This window comes from Lycorma delicatula, chromosome 12, assembly GCF_047948215.1.
Source record: "Lycorma delicatula isolate Av1 chromosome 12, ASM4794821v1, whole genome shotgun sequence".
Lineage (NCBI taxonomy): Eukaryota > Metazoa > Arthropoda > Insecta > Hemiptera > Fulgoridae > Lycorma > Lycorma delicatula.
In genome coordinates, this window is record NC_134466.1 from 28898957 (window position 1) to 28916490 (window position 17534).

Genomic DNA, 17534 nt, shown 5'->3' on the forward strand with positions numbered 1-17534 from the left:
CTATCTCTATAGGTGATGAAACTTTTTCATGTCTTAAAATTTTCCATCTTTAAAAAGATATGAAGATATTTACGCACTATTAGTTTCATACATAATAATTAAACCATACAATAATTAATCTAAAGTATAGGTGTGACTTATATCTTAATGTAGTTTGTGAAGCAAGACATAAGCTTTGAGATATATAAATAAAATTGGTGGGTTGGCGTTCATGTTACTTCACTTTGTAGGTACACCCTAGAAAAAATAAATATATTTATTTATCAGCAACTAATCAATAACAGTATTTAAATTATAACAATTTTATAAATGACATGATATTTTTAGGAGGAAAAAGCACATGATATTCCACAATCAACCAAGCTCAAATTGAAAAAGTTTCACTTTTTATAAAACTGCAAAAAAAGTAGTTTCCAGATAACAAAACATTCCAGTCCAAGATACGGTTGCTATATTTACTTGTTATGGTACTTTAAATAATTACATTTATATTATTGAGGTTTTAATTATGTTACACATTATTTATAAAGTTAGTTGATTCACTCAAAACTTATGTCAAACTTCATATTTTTTGTTTACTGTTTAACAATAATAAATTTTATATAGGATATATTTTATTTGACTCAATTAATGATCAATATGATATAGTAACACATATTATGGCACTTAAAACATATAATTACATGCTAATTAAAAAAAAATTGGTGTACAAATTTAACTTTTTTGTATAAATAAAACAATAGAAAATACTTATATTAAAAATTATACAAGAACCTTTTTTTAAACTAAAATATCTTTAGAAGTTGCACTTTTAATTAAAAAAAAATTGAAAAAATTTGATAAGTATCAGAATACAATTTGAACACTTGTGAACTTCATACATTATAAATTTGTCTTCTTTCTTCATTACTGCAAAAAGATATTATAAAGATTATAAAGAACTTCAATTGTAATTTAGGTAAAGTTAATAGTATAGTTATTTTATTTAAAAACTTAATTTTAAAAAATACTTATCTTTTACAAAAATTAACATTTAGCCATGAAAAAAAAATATGTACTTTATTTAAGCTGCTCGTAATCAGTAGATTTATAACACACTACTTTTTCTAACTTATACTTCTCAAAACTATAATGCTACAGGATGATAAATGCAACATAGTATATATTTATCAATATTGAACAACTAATAAAACTGACAGATAGTTTTCCTTTTTATGTTATATATAGAAGTAAATTAACTCTTATATTATGATTGTCAGGTGAACCCTACATTGAATGTTTATTAAAACTGTTGTCAACAGGTAAAGGATAAAATTAGCCCTTCAATGCATGAAGTTGCCACTTGGCTACTGCATATTTAAGATGTTTTCCTGTCATTTTCCCTGATAATGTAACCATTGGCTACTTCATGCATTAAGGAACAAAAATCATTCCTTTACAATGAATTTACAACCTCACATGTAAGTTATGTCACAGTTTGATTATTTTTGTTTGGTGAATTCTATGCTACTTTATTTAGTTTAAAACAAATTACTGTATTGACCCGAATAAAAGACTATGTAGCTCGAGGTCAAAACTAAACCGACATTTTTCTAACTTTGTCATTGATAGGTTTGTTCAGACAAGCATGAATTAATTCCAAGCATTATTTCTTCTTTTTTAATGCACATATCAGCATATATGAATTTTGCAACAATGGATTTACCAGATTTGTGACGTTTTAATTTATTATAACATCATAGTCATGTGATGTACACAATTTGTTCATAACTCTGAGTGCATGTGCACTCGTACTCTGTTAATTACCACACCAGTAGGCGGCCAATAGTTTTTTCTGCCATGATAGGTACCATGGCAGAAAGTGTTGTTGAAAGGACAGCGTTTTTGCTATTGCAGATAAAAAAAGGAGAGAAGAGAAGTTATGATGTAAACTTCAAATCGTGTTTTATGTGAGGCAAAACGTACTAATAATGTACTAGCTTCAAAAAAGTTTGGCGTTTCTGAATGCAATATTCAACATTAGCAGAAAGAAGAAAGGCTTCAAAATGCCGGTGCAACATGAAAGGCATTCAGAGAACCAAAAAATGGGAAATTTGACGCAATTAATAAGCATGTTTTTTATATGTGGAGGAGAAACAAAATGAAGGCCAGTAAATCACGAAGTGATTCGAATGAAAGGGTTGGAGGTGGCATGTGAATTAAGTATTCCAGTAGCTCAATTTAAGGCAGGCTTGGGCTGGTGCAAATGACTGACGTGCTGTACAACTCCTGCTCAGCGTCTACTGGGAGATAAGTTGATCACCTATCAGCATTACATAATTAAGCTGAGGAAAGTACATAATTATCTTATTTGCCAGAAGACAAATGCTGACCAAATCCCAGTTTTTTTTTTGACATGTCATCAAATGTTACTGTAGACAAGAAGGGTGCAAAAACAGTATTGTTAGACATACGAGCAATGAAAAGTCATGCTAGTTCTGGATTCATTTCATCGGCACACACAAAAAGCAGGTTGCTGAAATGAACACAGATTTGTGGTTCCTGAGGAAATGACTTCCCAACTTCAGGTCCTTGATGTTGTCAATAAACATTTCAAGGATCATCTTCGGAAGGAATACAATGCCTGGCTGCTTGAAGGGGACCATGCGTTGACTCCAACAGGCAAGTTGAAAAAAAAAATCAAGCCTACAGCTATTGGCCAAATGGATAACCACAGCTTGGCGTGCAATAAAATGTGAAACAATCATCTTGGAGTTTAAGAAGTGTTGTGTTTCTAATAAGATTGATGGTACTGAAGATGAAAAACTGTGGAAAGATTCTAGCTCTGAATCTAATTCCAGAAGTGAAGATGAACTGGGGGAGGAGGAGGAGGTTGATGACTGAAAATGATACCTACGATCTGGACTGGGAATGATACCTACATTCTATGTTAAAATAGAATGTGTTGATTTTTAATTTTACTTTAAGGTATGTTCATTATTTAGTTATATATGAAATTTCAATGTGTTTTGACTAAATATATGTGAAAGAAGTCTTAAAGGTGACTATTTCATTTTCTCTAGTAAACAACCCTCAAAAACTCAGGGTTGTCTTATAATCGAGCCAATACAGTAAATTATTATTTTAAAATAAGATTTTAGTCAAATTTTATGATGAATATGGATGATAATGAAGAGAGAAAATTGCAATTATTGATGCTATATGATATTTTAGATGTAAGTATATAATGTGATAGGAAAGATGAAAATACTGATAACAAAAATGAACCACAGTTTGATGAAAATGCCTTGTTTGACCAAACTAGATTTAGATGAAATTGTACAACAATGCCACGAAATCATAGTAGAGAATATAAAAGTAAGTAATCTTCGAAATCAACCAATTACTATTAAGCCTACCAGCAATGATGCTGTATCTGAAAAATATATTAATAAACTTAAATTTACCTGAAAACAGGGAAATCTCCAACCCCCAAAATGAATTTTACTGGAAATGTTGAGCTCCTTGAAGAAATTAAGTCACCAATATCTCCATACGACTTTTTTTCTTTCTTTTTTGACAAAGAAATAATTTAATTAATAACTGAACAAAGTACATTGTATAGTGCACAAACTGCCCCATATAAACTGTATAATGTTACAGGCAGTGATATTTAAAAAATTATTAATTTGTTTAATAACTTCTATAGTTAACATTAAAAATGTTCATTACTACTGGAATAAAGTACTAACTATCTAGGCTTATTATCAGTGCTAGACATACTGATGGTTAATGAATTTGAAAATATAATGAGTTCATTTTAATGAAAATTCTAAAGATGTACCTAAAAGCCAACAAGGCCATGTTAAGCTATTTAAATTGTGTCCAATTATAGATCATTTGGTAAAAGGTTTGAAACCCTACCGTTTGAAGTATCCTTATCAGTAAATGAATAAGTTTGACCTACAAAGGCACATCATCACTTAAAACAGTTTATGGCAATAAGCCCCATTGATATGGTTTTAAATTATTTTTATTGAGTGGTGTATCAGGATACATTTACAACTTTGAAATATATTCTGGACAGGAAAATAACCAACATAGGAAACCAGATTTAGGGCCATCTAGTACTGTAATTGTGAGGCTTACTTGCTCAGTCCCTGATAACCACAATCGTACGATTTATTTTAATTATTATACTGGTACAATTTGAGATTCATTTAGACCTAACTGACCACTGGTTTGCTGCACACAGAGTACAACAGAAGTGTAAAATTTTATCATGTAAGGGGCTTACCAAAGGCAAATGCAGCAAGTGTTCAGTGTATTTGTGCTTTAATGAACAAAACAATTCCTTCTTAAAATACCATACAGAAAAAGAAGTATAGTTTAGTTAATAATATTCAAAGAAGCATAATTATGGTGCCAAGTTTAAATAGTGTTATGTGGATTTGATAAATCAAATTTATTATAGTATTTTAGTGCATAGTATAAAAATATAATTTATTTTAAGTTTCTAGTATTTAATTTAAAATAAAGTTATTTAATAATGAAATACAGAAATTAGCCTATTAGATAAAAACAACTGTAATATTGTAATCATGAAGTCAATATTCACTGAAATTGAGGAGTTATCAGCAATAAGTTTACTGTACCTTCATGCATGAAGTAGCCATTTGGCAACCAGAAGAAAAACAGTTTAACTACTTTTCCCTTTTTATAATTTAATTGTCTTTTTAAAGTGAAAAAAACTATTTTTTGAAAATATATTACAATCATGGACTGAAGGGTTAAGGTCTTTAAGGATTATGTCTTTATCATGAAAGTAATTTCATGAAATCCCACATCCTGTCATGATTACCTAATTATATTGCATATTAAAATTCAGGATGCAGGATCCTGGGAAAGTACTTAGATGATAAAATTAAAGTAAGATACTATCTAAATATTCTATACTAGATAGTTTATACATCTTTATACTATAGATGATCTATACTTCAGATAAATTTATATTCACAAATTTCAATGTCAAAAACCAAAAAAAATGGATTTTTTTTGTTGATAAATTTCCTTTCTAGATATCACAGATTAATTTTACATTAATATAAAAATTTTCTTTAATTTTGTTTATCAAAATCGTCTGTTAAAAGATAATTATAATTGCATTTAAGAAGTTAATTATAATGACATGTGGTCTATTGTCTTGAAGCAAAATGTAACATTGTACGTAATTTAGAGCTTCCTTGTTTGTTGCATTGCTTATGCAGCAAGTCATTGTTAAGTGTTATTTTATGAAATTAGTGAAACTTGAATAAAGATTTACCAAAATACATGCTCATGAACACAACTGTTTATAATTTACACCACATTACAATGATTTAAATTAATTTAAATAGAATGTGAATTGGTTAATGAGGTATGTAGTCAGGAAGACCATCTCCAAAAAGAAAAAAATAAACGCCTCTTATATCAGAAGAATCAATGATGTTTAAAAAGATGACAAGCAAATTGTAAGAGAAATGTCTAAACTTTAGTGAGATAAGTTTTATTACTACACCATGATAATGCACCTTTGAATCTGAGAGGATATTAATGATTTTCTACAGCCTAAAAATGAATCTTGTTCCCCTAAAACAAGAAAAGAAACCTTCTTCAAATTTTTCTAATAAAATTAAAACCGGACTGTAGAAACATTTAATTAAAACAAGACCATTCAGCAATTTTTGATTTGCTCAAACAGATCTTACTTGCAACATGTGAATATTAAAAGAAACTGATCAATAGTTAACCAAACAAGAGAAAATTTTTCTCATACAATGAATTGGAGCTGGACTCCACATCTATCTATTCAGGATGATTAGTTGAAAGTGAATCAAGAAATAAAATAATACAAGTTAATATTACAGAAACTATTAATACTTTCTGTTGAAATGATTTGACAAACATTTATGAGAGCCTTCTGGATCTAAATGCCATTAGTATAACTTTAAAAAAAAAAAAGGTTATAGAAATATAAAGTAAATAAGAAGTTTTTACACCATTTACAAAATGAAAAAATATATTTAAAAAGCTTATTTTAACTAAACCAAAATAATTTTTATCATAAATAGGCAATCCTTTTCATTACTGTTAAATAATTTGTAATTGTCAATACAAAAACAAAAATTAAAACTGAATAAAACAATTATGGAGTTAGAATTTATGTCAAGAGAGATGAAAATAACTCAGAATATTTTTCTCCTCTTCTAACTTGTGAGTTAACATACAAGATGTTTAAAATAAAGCAATACAGCTTTCATATTAAAAATATATTAAAGGAAGCTCTTTTATTATTATTTATTATGATAATTAATAACTAAATATGTAAACAATACAGATTTCTATATTTTAAAAATTTATGTCCAACTGACCACAAGTCATAAAATAAATAACAATGCCTTCTAATATGCTTCAAAAATATTCTTATTTCATTAAAAAAAAAGATTATTTAGTACTTAGAAATAAAAAATTTTTTGTTAATACATTCTTTAATAAAAAGACAATCAAACAAATTTTAAGTATACGTATTGTTACAGTTTTTCCTTCAATAAATGGAAATTATTAAAATTTAAAAATAAGCTTTCTAAATATTCACTATTGCAACGGAAGCAAGGTATTATTAAATAATAAACTATCAACTTAAAAACAAATGAATATTTTTTAACATATACAATATATTCCCAACTTTTTCACTTTTTAACCCTCTAATGACATTAGGTTAAATAAATTCCACACGTTTTCTCTCATTCAATTTTTTCAAATTGTGACAGTAATCTGCAACATGTGCTTTATTTATTTCACCAATCAATAGACTATCACGTTCTTTTATTTTTTGTATATATTAATTAATAATTTATTTAAATTAAACTTTTTGTAGTCCATATCTCCTTTGTAAAAATTTAAAACATTGTTAATATTTAAAATTTTTCTTATAACCTGTTATCTGTATTAATACAATACTATACTCCTGAACTGTACAGTACTATACTGTTATCTGTGTTAATATATAGATAACATGTTATAAGAAATATTTTAAATATTAATAACATTTTAAATTAAAAAAAAAAAAAAAAATATTGAGTGAACAAATATTTGTTCTATAGATTTTAATGTGTAAATGTAGAGAAAGAAAATTTTTTTAAAGAAAACATTACTGAAGATGAGGGCTTATGCTTGAAAGCACTATAATGATTAAAAAAAAAATTAAAGGTAACAATGTTCTTTAATTGTGTAAAAAAATATTATATTATATGATTAGCTGCTAATATTCATGAAATCTTTATACAAATACAAAAAAAAAAAAATTAATTATAACTGAAGGTAATTAATTATGAATTTTATCAAGTTGTATATGACAAATGTTGAACCTCTTTAAATGAATCTGTGACAATTTTTTCAATTACCTGTCACTGAAAAGGTTAATTTAATATCAGAAAAATTCTATAATCATTAAAATTCTAATGTTATCAATGTACTTATGTTTTTTTTTTGTTTTATAGTTAATTTCCTAGTAGTACACCGATAGGAATATCACATGTAGCATTCACATCAGTGGCATCTTGACTGAGGCAAAAACAAGGCTGAGAGATGCCTTTTGCCGAGGTTTTGAAGATTACCTTCTGTAAAACAATAAGGGCAGATATTGAGGGGGTGGCGTGGCGACTGTAACTATCACAAGGTGGGTGCTTCCCCTATGGGTTCAGGATGTACTTATATACACTAAAATTGAACTTATTAAGTTATAACATTTTTCAAACTTAAAACTTGTTAAATTATAAAACTAAGAATATATTATTATCAAGTAATAAAAATAAACATTTATTAAAAAAAGAATTGAGAAGAAAAAATGTGTAAATAAAAAAAGTGAAGGAAGGAAGGCAAAGGGAATTATTAAATAACAAAATAATTTTCCGTTCTAGTCAATTAAAAAATATTATCATATTGCCAACTTAAAAATATAACATATTTATTCTTAAATTAAAAAAAAACAAGCAAAAAATCAAGTAAATGCTGGTTAGTGAAACAATCACTATAAACACATTTTGTAATGCTGCCGAGCCGAGTTACTTTATTCAAATATCAATCTATATACAGATTTTGATGTCAAATTGTAATTATAACTTAATTATTATTTTTTTTAAGTTGACAAATATAAATAAGTTAAGGGGATCAATAAAATGAGGGGAGAGGAAAAGATGGAAAAAACTATTCTGAATTACATAAGAAACTGAATAAAAAAATATGAATTAATTTTTTATAATACATAAAATAAAATAAAAACAAAACTATATAAAAATATTTTATTTAAAAAAAAATCATATACAGCATAAAAAAAAGACTTTGCTTTACAATCAACGTTTAAAAATAAATCCAATTTTACCTTCCTCCTACAAAATAATAAATCTACAGAATGAGAGCAGCTTATACGGAAGAGTAAATATAGAATGCTAATCTTAAGTGGTGAATGATTCTTTAGTGAGGAAATAATCAACCCCTAAAATTATTTAAGCATTCTAATTTGTATTCCTAACAATATAATTGATGTAAGAACACAGAAGATATAAAATTATGAATTTTATAATACAGCATGTTTTTATAAATGTTTCTCAACTTAGAACAGATTTTACACTTGAAAAGTTTGCATCTTCATTATTTTATGGAATCAAATCAATCTAAACAAGCCAGTCAAACCATTGAAGTAAATAATGGATGTTAATTAAAATTTTAAAGAGATCAACTCACTTCTAAAAACTTATCTAAAAAAAAAAACTAACTGGAAGCAGTTAAATGATTTAAATTTTCTTTTTATATAGCAGATACGAGTTTTTTATTCCTTCATTTACAGAAAAGAAATTAAAAGACAAAGTAAACAACCAATTTAAAATAAAATATACATGAAAAATTTTCAGCTATTCAATTCTACAAAGTGTGATTATTAATTAAATATTAAAATATGCATGAAACTGATATAATGAAAAAAAGAGTTGGTTTTAGCACATCATATTAAATGTATGAGAATTATAGGCTAAGTTAAATAACTCAAAAAGATCATTGCAATAGAATTAGACCATATCTAAGATTTATGAATGAACAATCATGAATTTTAGGAAGATTTTATTCAGAAATCTTTCATAAAAGATTACTTTTATGGCAAATCACTTTTAACTAATTTTTAATGTGCTGTTTGTAATTTGTACATACCTTTTTAATCTTTTTAGTTTTGATTAAACAGCTATGAAACCATAAAAACAATTAAGAATTAAGATTTTATTTTTAAAAATTTTTCACTAAAATCAAACAATGGAGAATTGACAGAAAATTTTTACATACAATCTTTAATTGATTATGCCATTTAATTCAGCCCTAAACTTCAGTCAACAATGCTATTTGAATTGACATTTATATATATATATATATATATATATATATATATATATATATATACGTAGAAGACAAAATAATTAAGCTAAACTATGAAAATAAAAATAAATCTAATGAAAGAAAAACATTTGCAGCTGGATAAAATTTATATACATCACATGTCTGAAGAGGATGGGAAAAAATTATTTACTGTTAATGTAAACATGTAAGCAGAAATATCAAACAAATAATAAAAAATAAACAAACCAACACTTATAATGTATTTAAAAATGGGAAATAGGTTACATATAAGTTAATTGTACATTAAATTAACTTATCATTAATAATAATAATAATAATAATAAATCAAAAATATATATAGTACATAAATATATATATATATCACTTGGTTAATGTATTTTTAACAGTTTTATATATATATTTTTAGCTTTTCATACAATACTCTACAATTAAGAATATTTAATAGAAGAAAAAAAAATTTAAAATATCATTACAAGTTTATTTTTGTTTTGTACTCGCATGGCATTACTGCAGTTTTATGATACAAGTATTATAATACATATCTGAATACTTATTACCACTTAAAAAGAAATTGAATTAGTTCCATTAAAATGAAGATTCTTTATCCCTCTTTTTAACATCAACCAATCAATGAAATGTATGCAACACGCATTATAAACTATTTTCTCTCTTGAAAAAAAATAAAAAATGAGATGTAAAAAAAAGAAGAGGATATTTTGATTACATTAGATGAATTTCGGTTATTAACCACTGGTTTTCTCTATTTCACGAAAGGTCTTTCTTCATAGGCGATTCTGAAAGAGATAAAAATATGCTCTTGACAAAATTCACAAATTGCCCTGAAATAAATAAAAAAAGAATTATCTGTATTATCTAACAAAAAAGTTTTTTAGAAAATGTTAGCATATAAAGTATAAATTTTGTACTAAGTCAATAAGCTTCTTTAAGTATATAAAGCAGAATGCGACTCATAGGAATCAAAATATCTTCTTACTGGCAAGGGAGTTAGTGATCCCGCTGAGAATCAGAAAGTTTATTGTATTATAGGTGCTACTCTCAGTGACTGAAAGTATAAACATGACTGATAAACTAAACCTATGATTTCATAGGAGAGAATTTTAAGGGTGTCTAAACATCTTTCCCATGCTTTATGATCTTGCTTTTCATGAACAGTAAATAAAAAAATTCATGAGTATGAGTATTCTGCTACTGTAATTATTGAATACAAGGTAATTACAATATACAAATTGTAAATATCAAGTACATGGTAATTCCGCTAATTCAGAACAACTAAGAACTTACCTATCTTCAAACAGGACTTTGCACTATGCAATAATCCAACAAAGAGACAATTAACCAAAAGAGAAAAAAGTTCTAAAATAAAGAAATAAAATGAAATTTTCCTACTTAGAATCAAAGAGATAATCGACAAATGAAGATCAAGGGGAAGAAATAAATTCATTTAAGTTTCATTATAGTAAATTTTTTCTTGTAAAGATAAATTGAAAAAAATAAAAATTGTAATGGGGTATTTGTTTCATTCTGTCTTTCTCATATCATAACATGTTCATCTCCTTGTCAACAAAATGGTGATATTTTTAATTTATTAAGCTCCAATTTTCTTCCATTCAAATTTACTCAGTCATTTATTTTCATATAATATAACCAATATTTTCATTTATTTGCCATTAATAAATTTTATTTTCTTGTTATATTTTCCAAAATTTACCCTGAATTCCATAAAATTACTTGGTGGTCCATTAACACACTATTTACAAGTAAGTTGTTCCACACGGGTCTAAGAATCACTTAAGTAAGGGAAGGATGGGTTGATAGTTTCATCAATTTATTTTAAAATTTACTCACCACTAATCCACAAACATTTAATGAGAATGAGGAAGCTGTCCATAATATGTATTTGGTGGCCCATAATATGGTGCTGTTGAACCAACATTCACAGGTTCTAATGCCGGTGGAGGTGGGGGTGGTATTCCATAATGAGGAGGGTAGACTGGTGGGCCACGCACACCTGGTGGATAGCTGTGAAACATTGAATATCCTGGTGGTGGAGGACCAGGTACTGGAAGCGGAGGAGGTGGTGGAGGAGGGGGCTTTTTTCTCTTCTCTTTTTCCCCAACATTCCCGATTGACATCTCCTTTTTTTCTGCTGCCGTTATAGTTGATGTTCCTGCCGTTGTGACCACTGTTGACAGCTGTAAAGGTTGTAACTGAATTTCATTGCTTAAAGCTGTAAATCGAAAAATAAGTAAATGAATAAATTTCTTAAATTATAAAAAATGCTAAATACAAAAAATAAAAAAGATTAATTAGACAGTTTTACATCACCACCACCACCGTACGATTAATTCTTTCAATTATTTTAACTCTTTCTACTCTATACAATTTGAATACCAAACATTACCATAAAAATTAAGGGTTTCCTTTAAAAATCCTTATACCAAAATAGTTCTTTTACTATTATATAACAACCTATTGCAATTTTGTTAAATTAGTCTTTAATTAGATTTAAAAATCTCAAACACTTTCACATCTTAATTTGTTTGTGTATATGTGCATGTAAACTCATCATCACTGTCTACCAAAACCAACTGTCTCTATCTGCTAAAAAATTAGCTGAAATGATCAGAAATATCGTATATTTTGTTACACAAATGTGTCGTGGATGACAAACCATCATTTTCAAACACAGACATAAAAATTTAAATAGGCAATTCCCACAATATTAATGATGCAATATTTTTTAACAAGACTTGACAAAATTATAAAACCACTCATAAATATTCTAAAAACTTCTAATATAAGTACCTCTTGCCATATAATCTAGCTATCTATATATATATTTAATTAATTACTTGAATAATTACTCCATTTGGATTAACAGTAGATTAACACAAAATATGATGCAATATAAAAATTATCAGTAAAATAAGAGATAAAAATATGATTCTGTAGTGTAATTTCATATTAAATCTGTTATAATAATTAACCAGCTTATAGACATTTGAGAAATATCAGAATATTTCTAATGTGTAAGCAAATATATGTGCAGACAAAATAAAAATCAATTAATTAATATAAATCCAGCTTGAGAAAACAAAGAAAAATCAAGTACAGTGAAACTAGGATGGTTTAAAGTTGTTGAATTCACAATAAAATTTGAATCAGAATGTTTTAACTTATTAACTTTAAATGCGTTGTAATACAATGACAACTTATCTCTTGTTTTGGCCACCTATTTCCCTCAGAAAAAACTCAGTGTAACCCTAAAAAAATCCTTAAAATTAAAATGATTGCGGACCAGATTTTGATAAAATTACTGCAAATTATATTTATTTTCATTATAGAAAACCAAAATATAAAACTACAGTAAAACTAATTATGAAAAAACCAAACCTGGTTAAGGTTACCATGCCCTGCCTAATATATAATTAACCTTTTGAAATAAAAAGAATGTTGATGTATAAATTTTATACAAAATAAAGCAATCGCACATGAACATGTACAAAGCAGGTTAGCAAACTTTTGAAGTTTTTCATAAATCTAAATCTATTAACAACTAAATAAAAAAATATGTTTATAGCATCAAAACACAAAAAAAACAAAATTTCAATGTAGCATAAATTTTAATTATTATCAGATATATGAGTATTTGAAACTTGTTAAACTATAACAACCAATTTAAAATGCAATGAGAGTTGAATTTGGCAAAGTTGATGTGTGCATTACAGTCAAAAAGAAGTGGAGAGCAATTTACACTCATAGTGACCATCAATCATCAAAGTTAACCGTATGGGTTAATTAAACAAACCACAGTAGCAGCAGACTGCCATGATCTTTTAGACTGAATTATCCAGTATCATTAAATAATTTGCAAGATCATTTTAACTGGATCGTTTTTAGTAATATGCATTACAAGACATATGCCACATAAACTTCATATCTGAATTTAATTAAAACTGGAAGCCACTTTTTTTACAGAAACTATCAACACTGAACCTTTACAATGTCATAAATGTTCCCGACAAGACATTTTGAAACTTCAATATCTCTCAGGCGTGTCATTTATTTTACATACTACAAAATTCTATATCCATATTCTGTATACCACTACTACATTTTTTGTATTTATGTATTTGTTTGCTTGTATGTGTTTGTACTTTTTTTTGTATTCTTTCATGTATACCATAACTATACAGGAAAAAATACAAATAATGGCAAAACCAACAACTTTTTTTTCAATTTGAGAAAATATAATTTTTTTCTAAAAAGAGAAAAAAAAGAAAACTGTCAAAACATACACTGTCTACGGGCAGCCATGTTTTCCTCATCATCACTTAAAAATAGGCCAAATTCTCTACGTAGACGTTCAGTAAGATTTTCACGTTGCCTTTCCACCAAAGTTGGAGCACAACTGAATCTAGACACACCTGTACCTGAAATTTTAAATATGTTTTTATGAAAAAATGTTTTCAAATTTAAAAAGCTGGTAAATAAAATTATTATAAAAAAGAAGAAAACTACAATATATAAACAAAACATATTTTAAAAGATTACTGCTGTGAAATTACAGAATCAACAGAATTACTCTTTATTTATTGATAATTGACAAAATAAACATCTAATTTAGTCATGAGAAGAAAAAATTAAAAACTGTTCAAAATCATTGTCATTAATGACAATGGTTCACCATCTTATGAGGAGTGGACAGCGGCTCATTCTTAGAGTCAATTCTAAACTGTCTTAACCCTACACCCCCTTATAATTATACTATTATTAAAATTAGAATGGTATTGACAATTGTATAAAAATTGTATAAACCACCAGACATCGTGGTTTATTTCCTATATTTATTTTTAAATATATATATATTAATAAATATATATTTATTTAATTTATTTGTTAATACAGTACAACTTAATAATCTTCAAATAAAATCTAGCACGATGTAGGTTTACATTCCAATACATTCTTTTTTAGAAAGAAAGTAAATACTTAACACTAAATCAAAACATAATTAAACTACATCAGAAGTAACTAAAAAGTGGAATTAGAAACACAGCTCCGTTAATGTAAATCAGATAATTTTATACTAATTCAAAAGGAATGCATTCAATAATTACTTTTTCATAATGTAACATTTCTCGCAACCCTGTGCATTACTTATTGTTTGTATATTGAGGGTTATTCCTTTTCAGTAAAATGTAGCAAGTCTACAAACTGTCTAATTGCCAAAACCATTTTGATTTTAAAGCTAATATAGATAGTAATTACACCATATTCTGTAGTATAGCGGTTAGCACCCGGCTTCTTAATCAGCCTGGTGTGCAGTTCAATTACTGGCAATTCAGAAATTTTTCTCACTTCTCTACCTAACTCCTTTCTCTCATTAAAATATAAAAAACGTCAAAATAGTTAAGTAAAATAACTAAAGTAGGAGAATGTATAATTCTGAACTTTTTTTGTTATGTTTGTCCGCTATTTGACATCTCACTTTCATTTCTAATTTGTATCCAATCTGGAAAATTTTTTCAATAAAACTACTTTTTAAAACTAGATCTTGGCCATATTTTAAGATCTAACTATGACCAAATAATTCTCAAAACACTGTGATCATTTTATTAACAGTATGACAGGAGGTGCAAACATATTAAAATATCTTTACACGATGGCAGGTGATTTTACACCAAACACCAAATTTCCATGTGAACATGAAAGTGTTTATGATAAATAAGATTTATTTTACGATTTTTTAATAACTATAAGGACTTTCTTTGGTAGCTCTGAAAGTAATAGTTAATAGTCTAATCCGTGAGGACAACTTAAATAGTTAGTCAAAATGCTTTCATATTCTCAAAAATTTCTGATAACATCTGATGGTCAACCTGGACCCTTTTGATGCCATTCACTCCTAGTCTTTGAGTCTAGAGAAATTTCAACTGCCATTGATAAATTCAATAACAGCTCAGAGAGTTGCATCATTTGTGTAACACGTTGCTTATATTTATGCAACTAAAAATATTGATTTACATTTGATGTTTCCTCATGCACATATTCAAAATTTGTTTTTAAAAGAATATACAAAATATTTTTTCATCAATTGAAAATCAATAGTCAAAGTTTAGTTGTGATAAAAAACAATATATATTAAGCTGATGATAATATTCATCAACTTAACTGAATTTAATCATAGGCGACTAAATAATATAAGAGAAATCCTTCCTAGCTCAATGACATTTTATTTGAATTGGAGAAGCAGTTTTTGATAAGATTAAAAATCAGCGTAGATCTTACGCCTACAATAAGATTATAATTTTAAAATGAAATAAAAATGTATACATTACAAACAAAAAAAGCTTCGCATTTTCTGGGGTAAATAAAAAAAGTAAGAACCGCATAACCAAAACCAAATTCAAGTAGAAAATATTCTATAATTAATATTATTTATGGTACGAAAAGACAATAATTGCTTAAATCCTTTTGGTGTCATCTCAGTTTCATAAATAAATATTGCCTTATAGGAGGACAGATTACTGCAAGCAATCTAATGCAACAAAATTTGCCATTTTTTCACATTTTTAAAATATATAATTTAAAAGAATTATATATATAGATTAACTAATTAGAATATTTTTTTTTAATTTAAGTTAAAATTAAAAAAGTCTTAATTAACTATACCCATTATTTTAAGGATATCTATTACTTCGATTAAGAGATAACTTCATCAATACAACATATCTTACACCTTCTTAGCTCAATTGACACAATTAATCTTTTTTATTTCAGTGAACAACCATCATTCATTCAAGATTACAAATAAAAGCATAATAAGTTAGTGGATAAAGCCCACATACACATTAACAATAGAGTCACTTTCATTCTTCATTTCTCTAATGATAAATCAAAACGCTAACTGTAAACAATCAATAATTTAACAAAATTACATAATTTTACCTGCATAAGAAAGTAGCTGAAATGTGATCTGTTAGTTAAGCAAAACTTACAGTGAATGAGCCAAACAGCTTATCTCATCATAGCAGTCCAATAAAAAAGTTAATTTCTGTTACATTTATTCATTTTAGTGCATTTTTAGCACTTAAATAATAGATTTTATCCAACAATTTAACACAATGCTATCATCTAAGAGAAAGAGAATTACTCTAAAAAAGTTTATTACTATATAAAATAAATAATCAAATAACAAACCAGATTTTTGAGCAGTTGCATTTGTTTCCAACAGCAAAGATTTTGTTATTATACTATTTGAATTAACATCTTCCTCATCGGACGAACTCATAGAAGAAGAGTCTGATGTATGAGGCCTTGGCGATGAAGTCACCATATTAACATGATTACCTCCAATATCTGTGCAGTCATCTTCACCATCAACATCACCATCATGACTTTCTCTACCACCTTGTCTCTTTCGCTGACGGTATTCAGATATTGATAACTGTAAATAACAAGAAAATTTTTTTTTAAATATTAAAAGCAATTTTGATTAAATGCATAATTTAAATATATTTATGATAATAGTAAATAAACTGCATTCCTAAATACCAAATGATTCCATGACAACTGGAACAATTCAGGGAGCAGAGTCCTTGAAAAAATTAATGGTAGCAAGGCAAGTATATAAGATGTTAATGTGACCCAAGCTATATTGAATAAACCAGTTTGCTCTAAAATGATGGTAAATGTAATCATTTTTATTTGGATTAACTAACTGGCTTTACCGTCACAAGAAACAAAGTGTTTTCTTGAAGCCTCTTACAGAGAGAAAAAAACTGTTTTGTCATATTAAAACTTTATTCTTGCATTAACTATTAATGCAGGAATAAATTTTTAATTTACAGTTGAATAGTTTTAAAGTTTGATAGTTACCAGTTTAAATAAAGAAAAAAAAACTGTAGGAATTACAGAAAAATTATTTATAGTTACCCGATTTTTTATCTTTTCTTTATAGTTCAATTTTACAGTTACATAATTTTTAAAAGATTATATATAATATATGAACTCAAATAACAATAAAATAACCACCAAACACAGTAACAGAAACTAAAAAAAAAAAAACCAATACCAAAGTTGACATTCAC

General features: G+C 26.9%; 1 protein-coding gene across 5 annotated transcripts in view; it reads right to left on the reverse strand.

Annotated features, from left to right (window-relative positions):
- Positions 1–11286: 11286 nt before the first annotated feature.
- The window catches only part of upSET (SET domain-containing protein upSET), a 91424-nt gene continuing 85176 nt past the window's right edge, over positions 11287–17534 (reverse strand). For 4 of the 5 annotated variants that reach the window (XM_075379279.1, XM_075379282.1, XM_075379280.1 and 1 more), the window contains 3 exons: positions 16645–16891; positions 13740–13874; positions 11287–11668 (listed from right to left, as the gene is read on the reverse strand). In XM_075379279.1, the coding sequence (XP_075235394.1) occupies positions 11304–11668; positions 13740–13874; positions 16645–16891 (747 nt within the window). In that variant the 3' untranslated portion in view covers positions 11287–11303. The remainder of the gene's footprint in view (positions 11669–13739; positions 13875–16644; positions 16892–17534) is intronic. The other variant, XM_075379283.1, reaches the window with a different exon arrangement.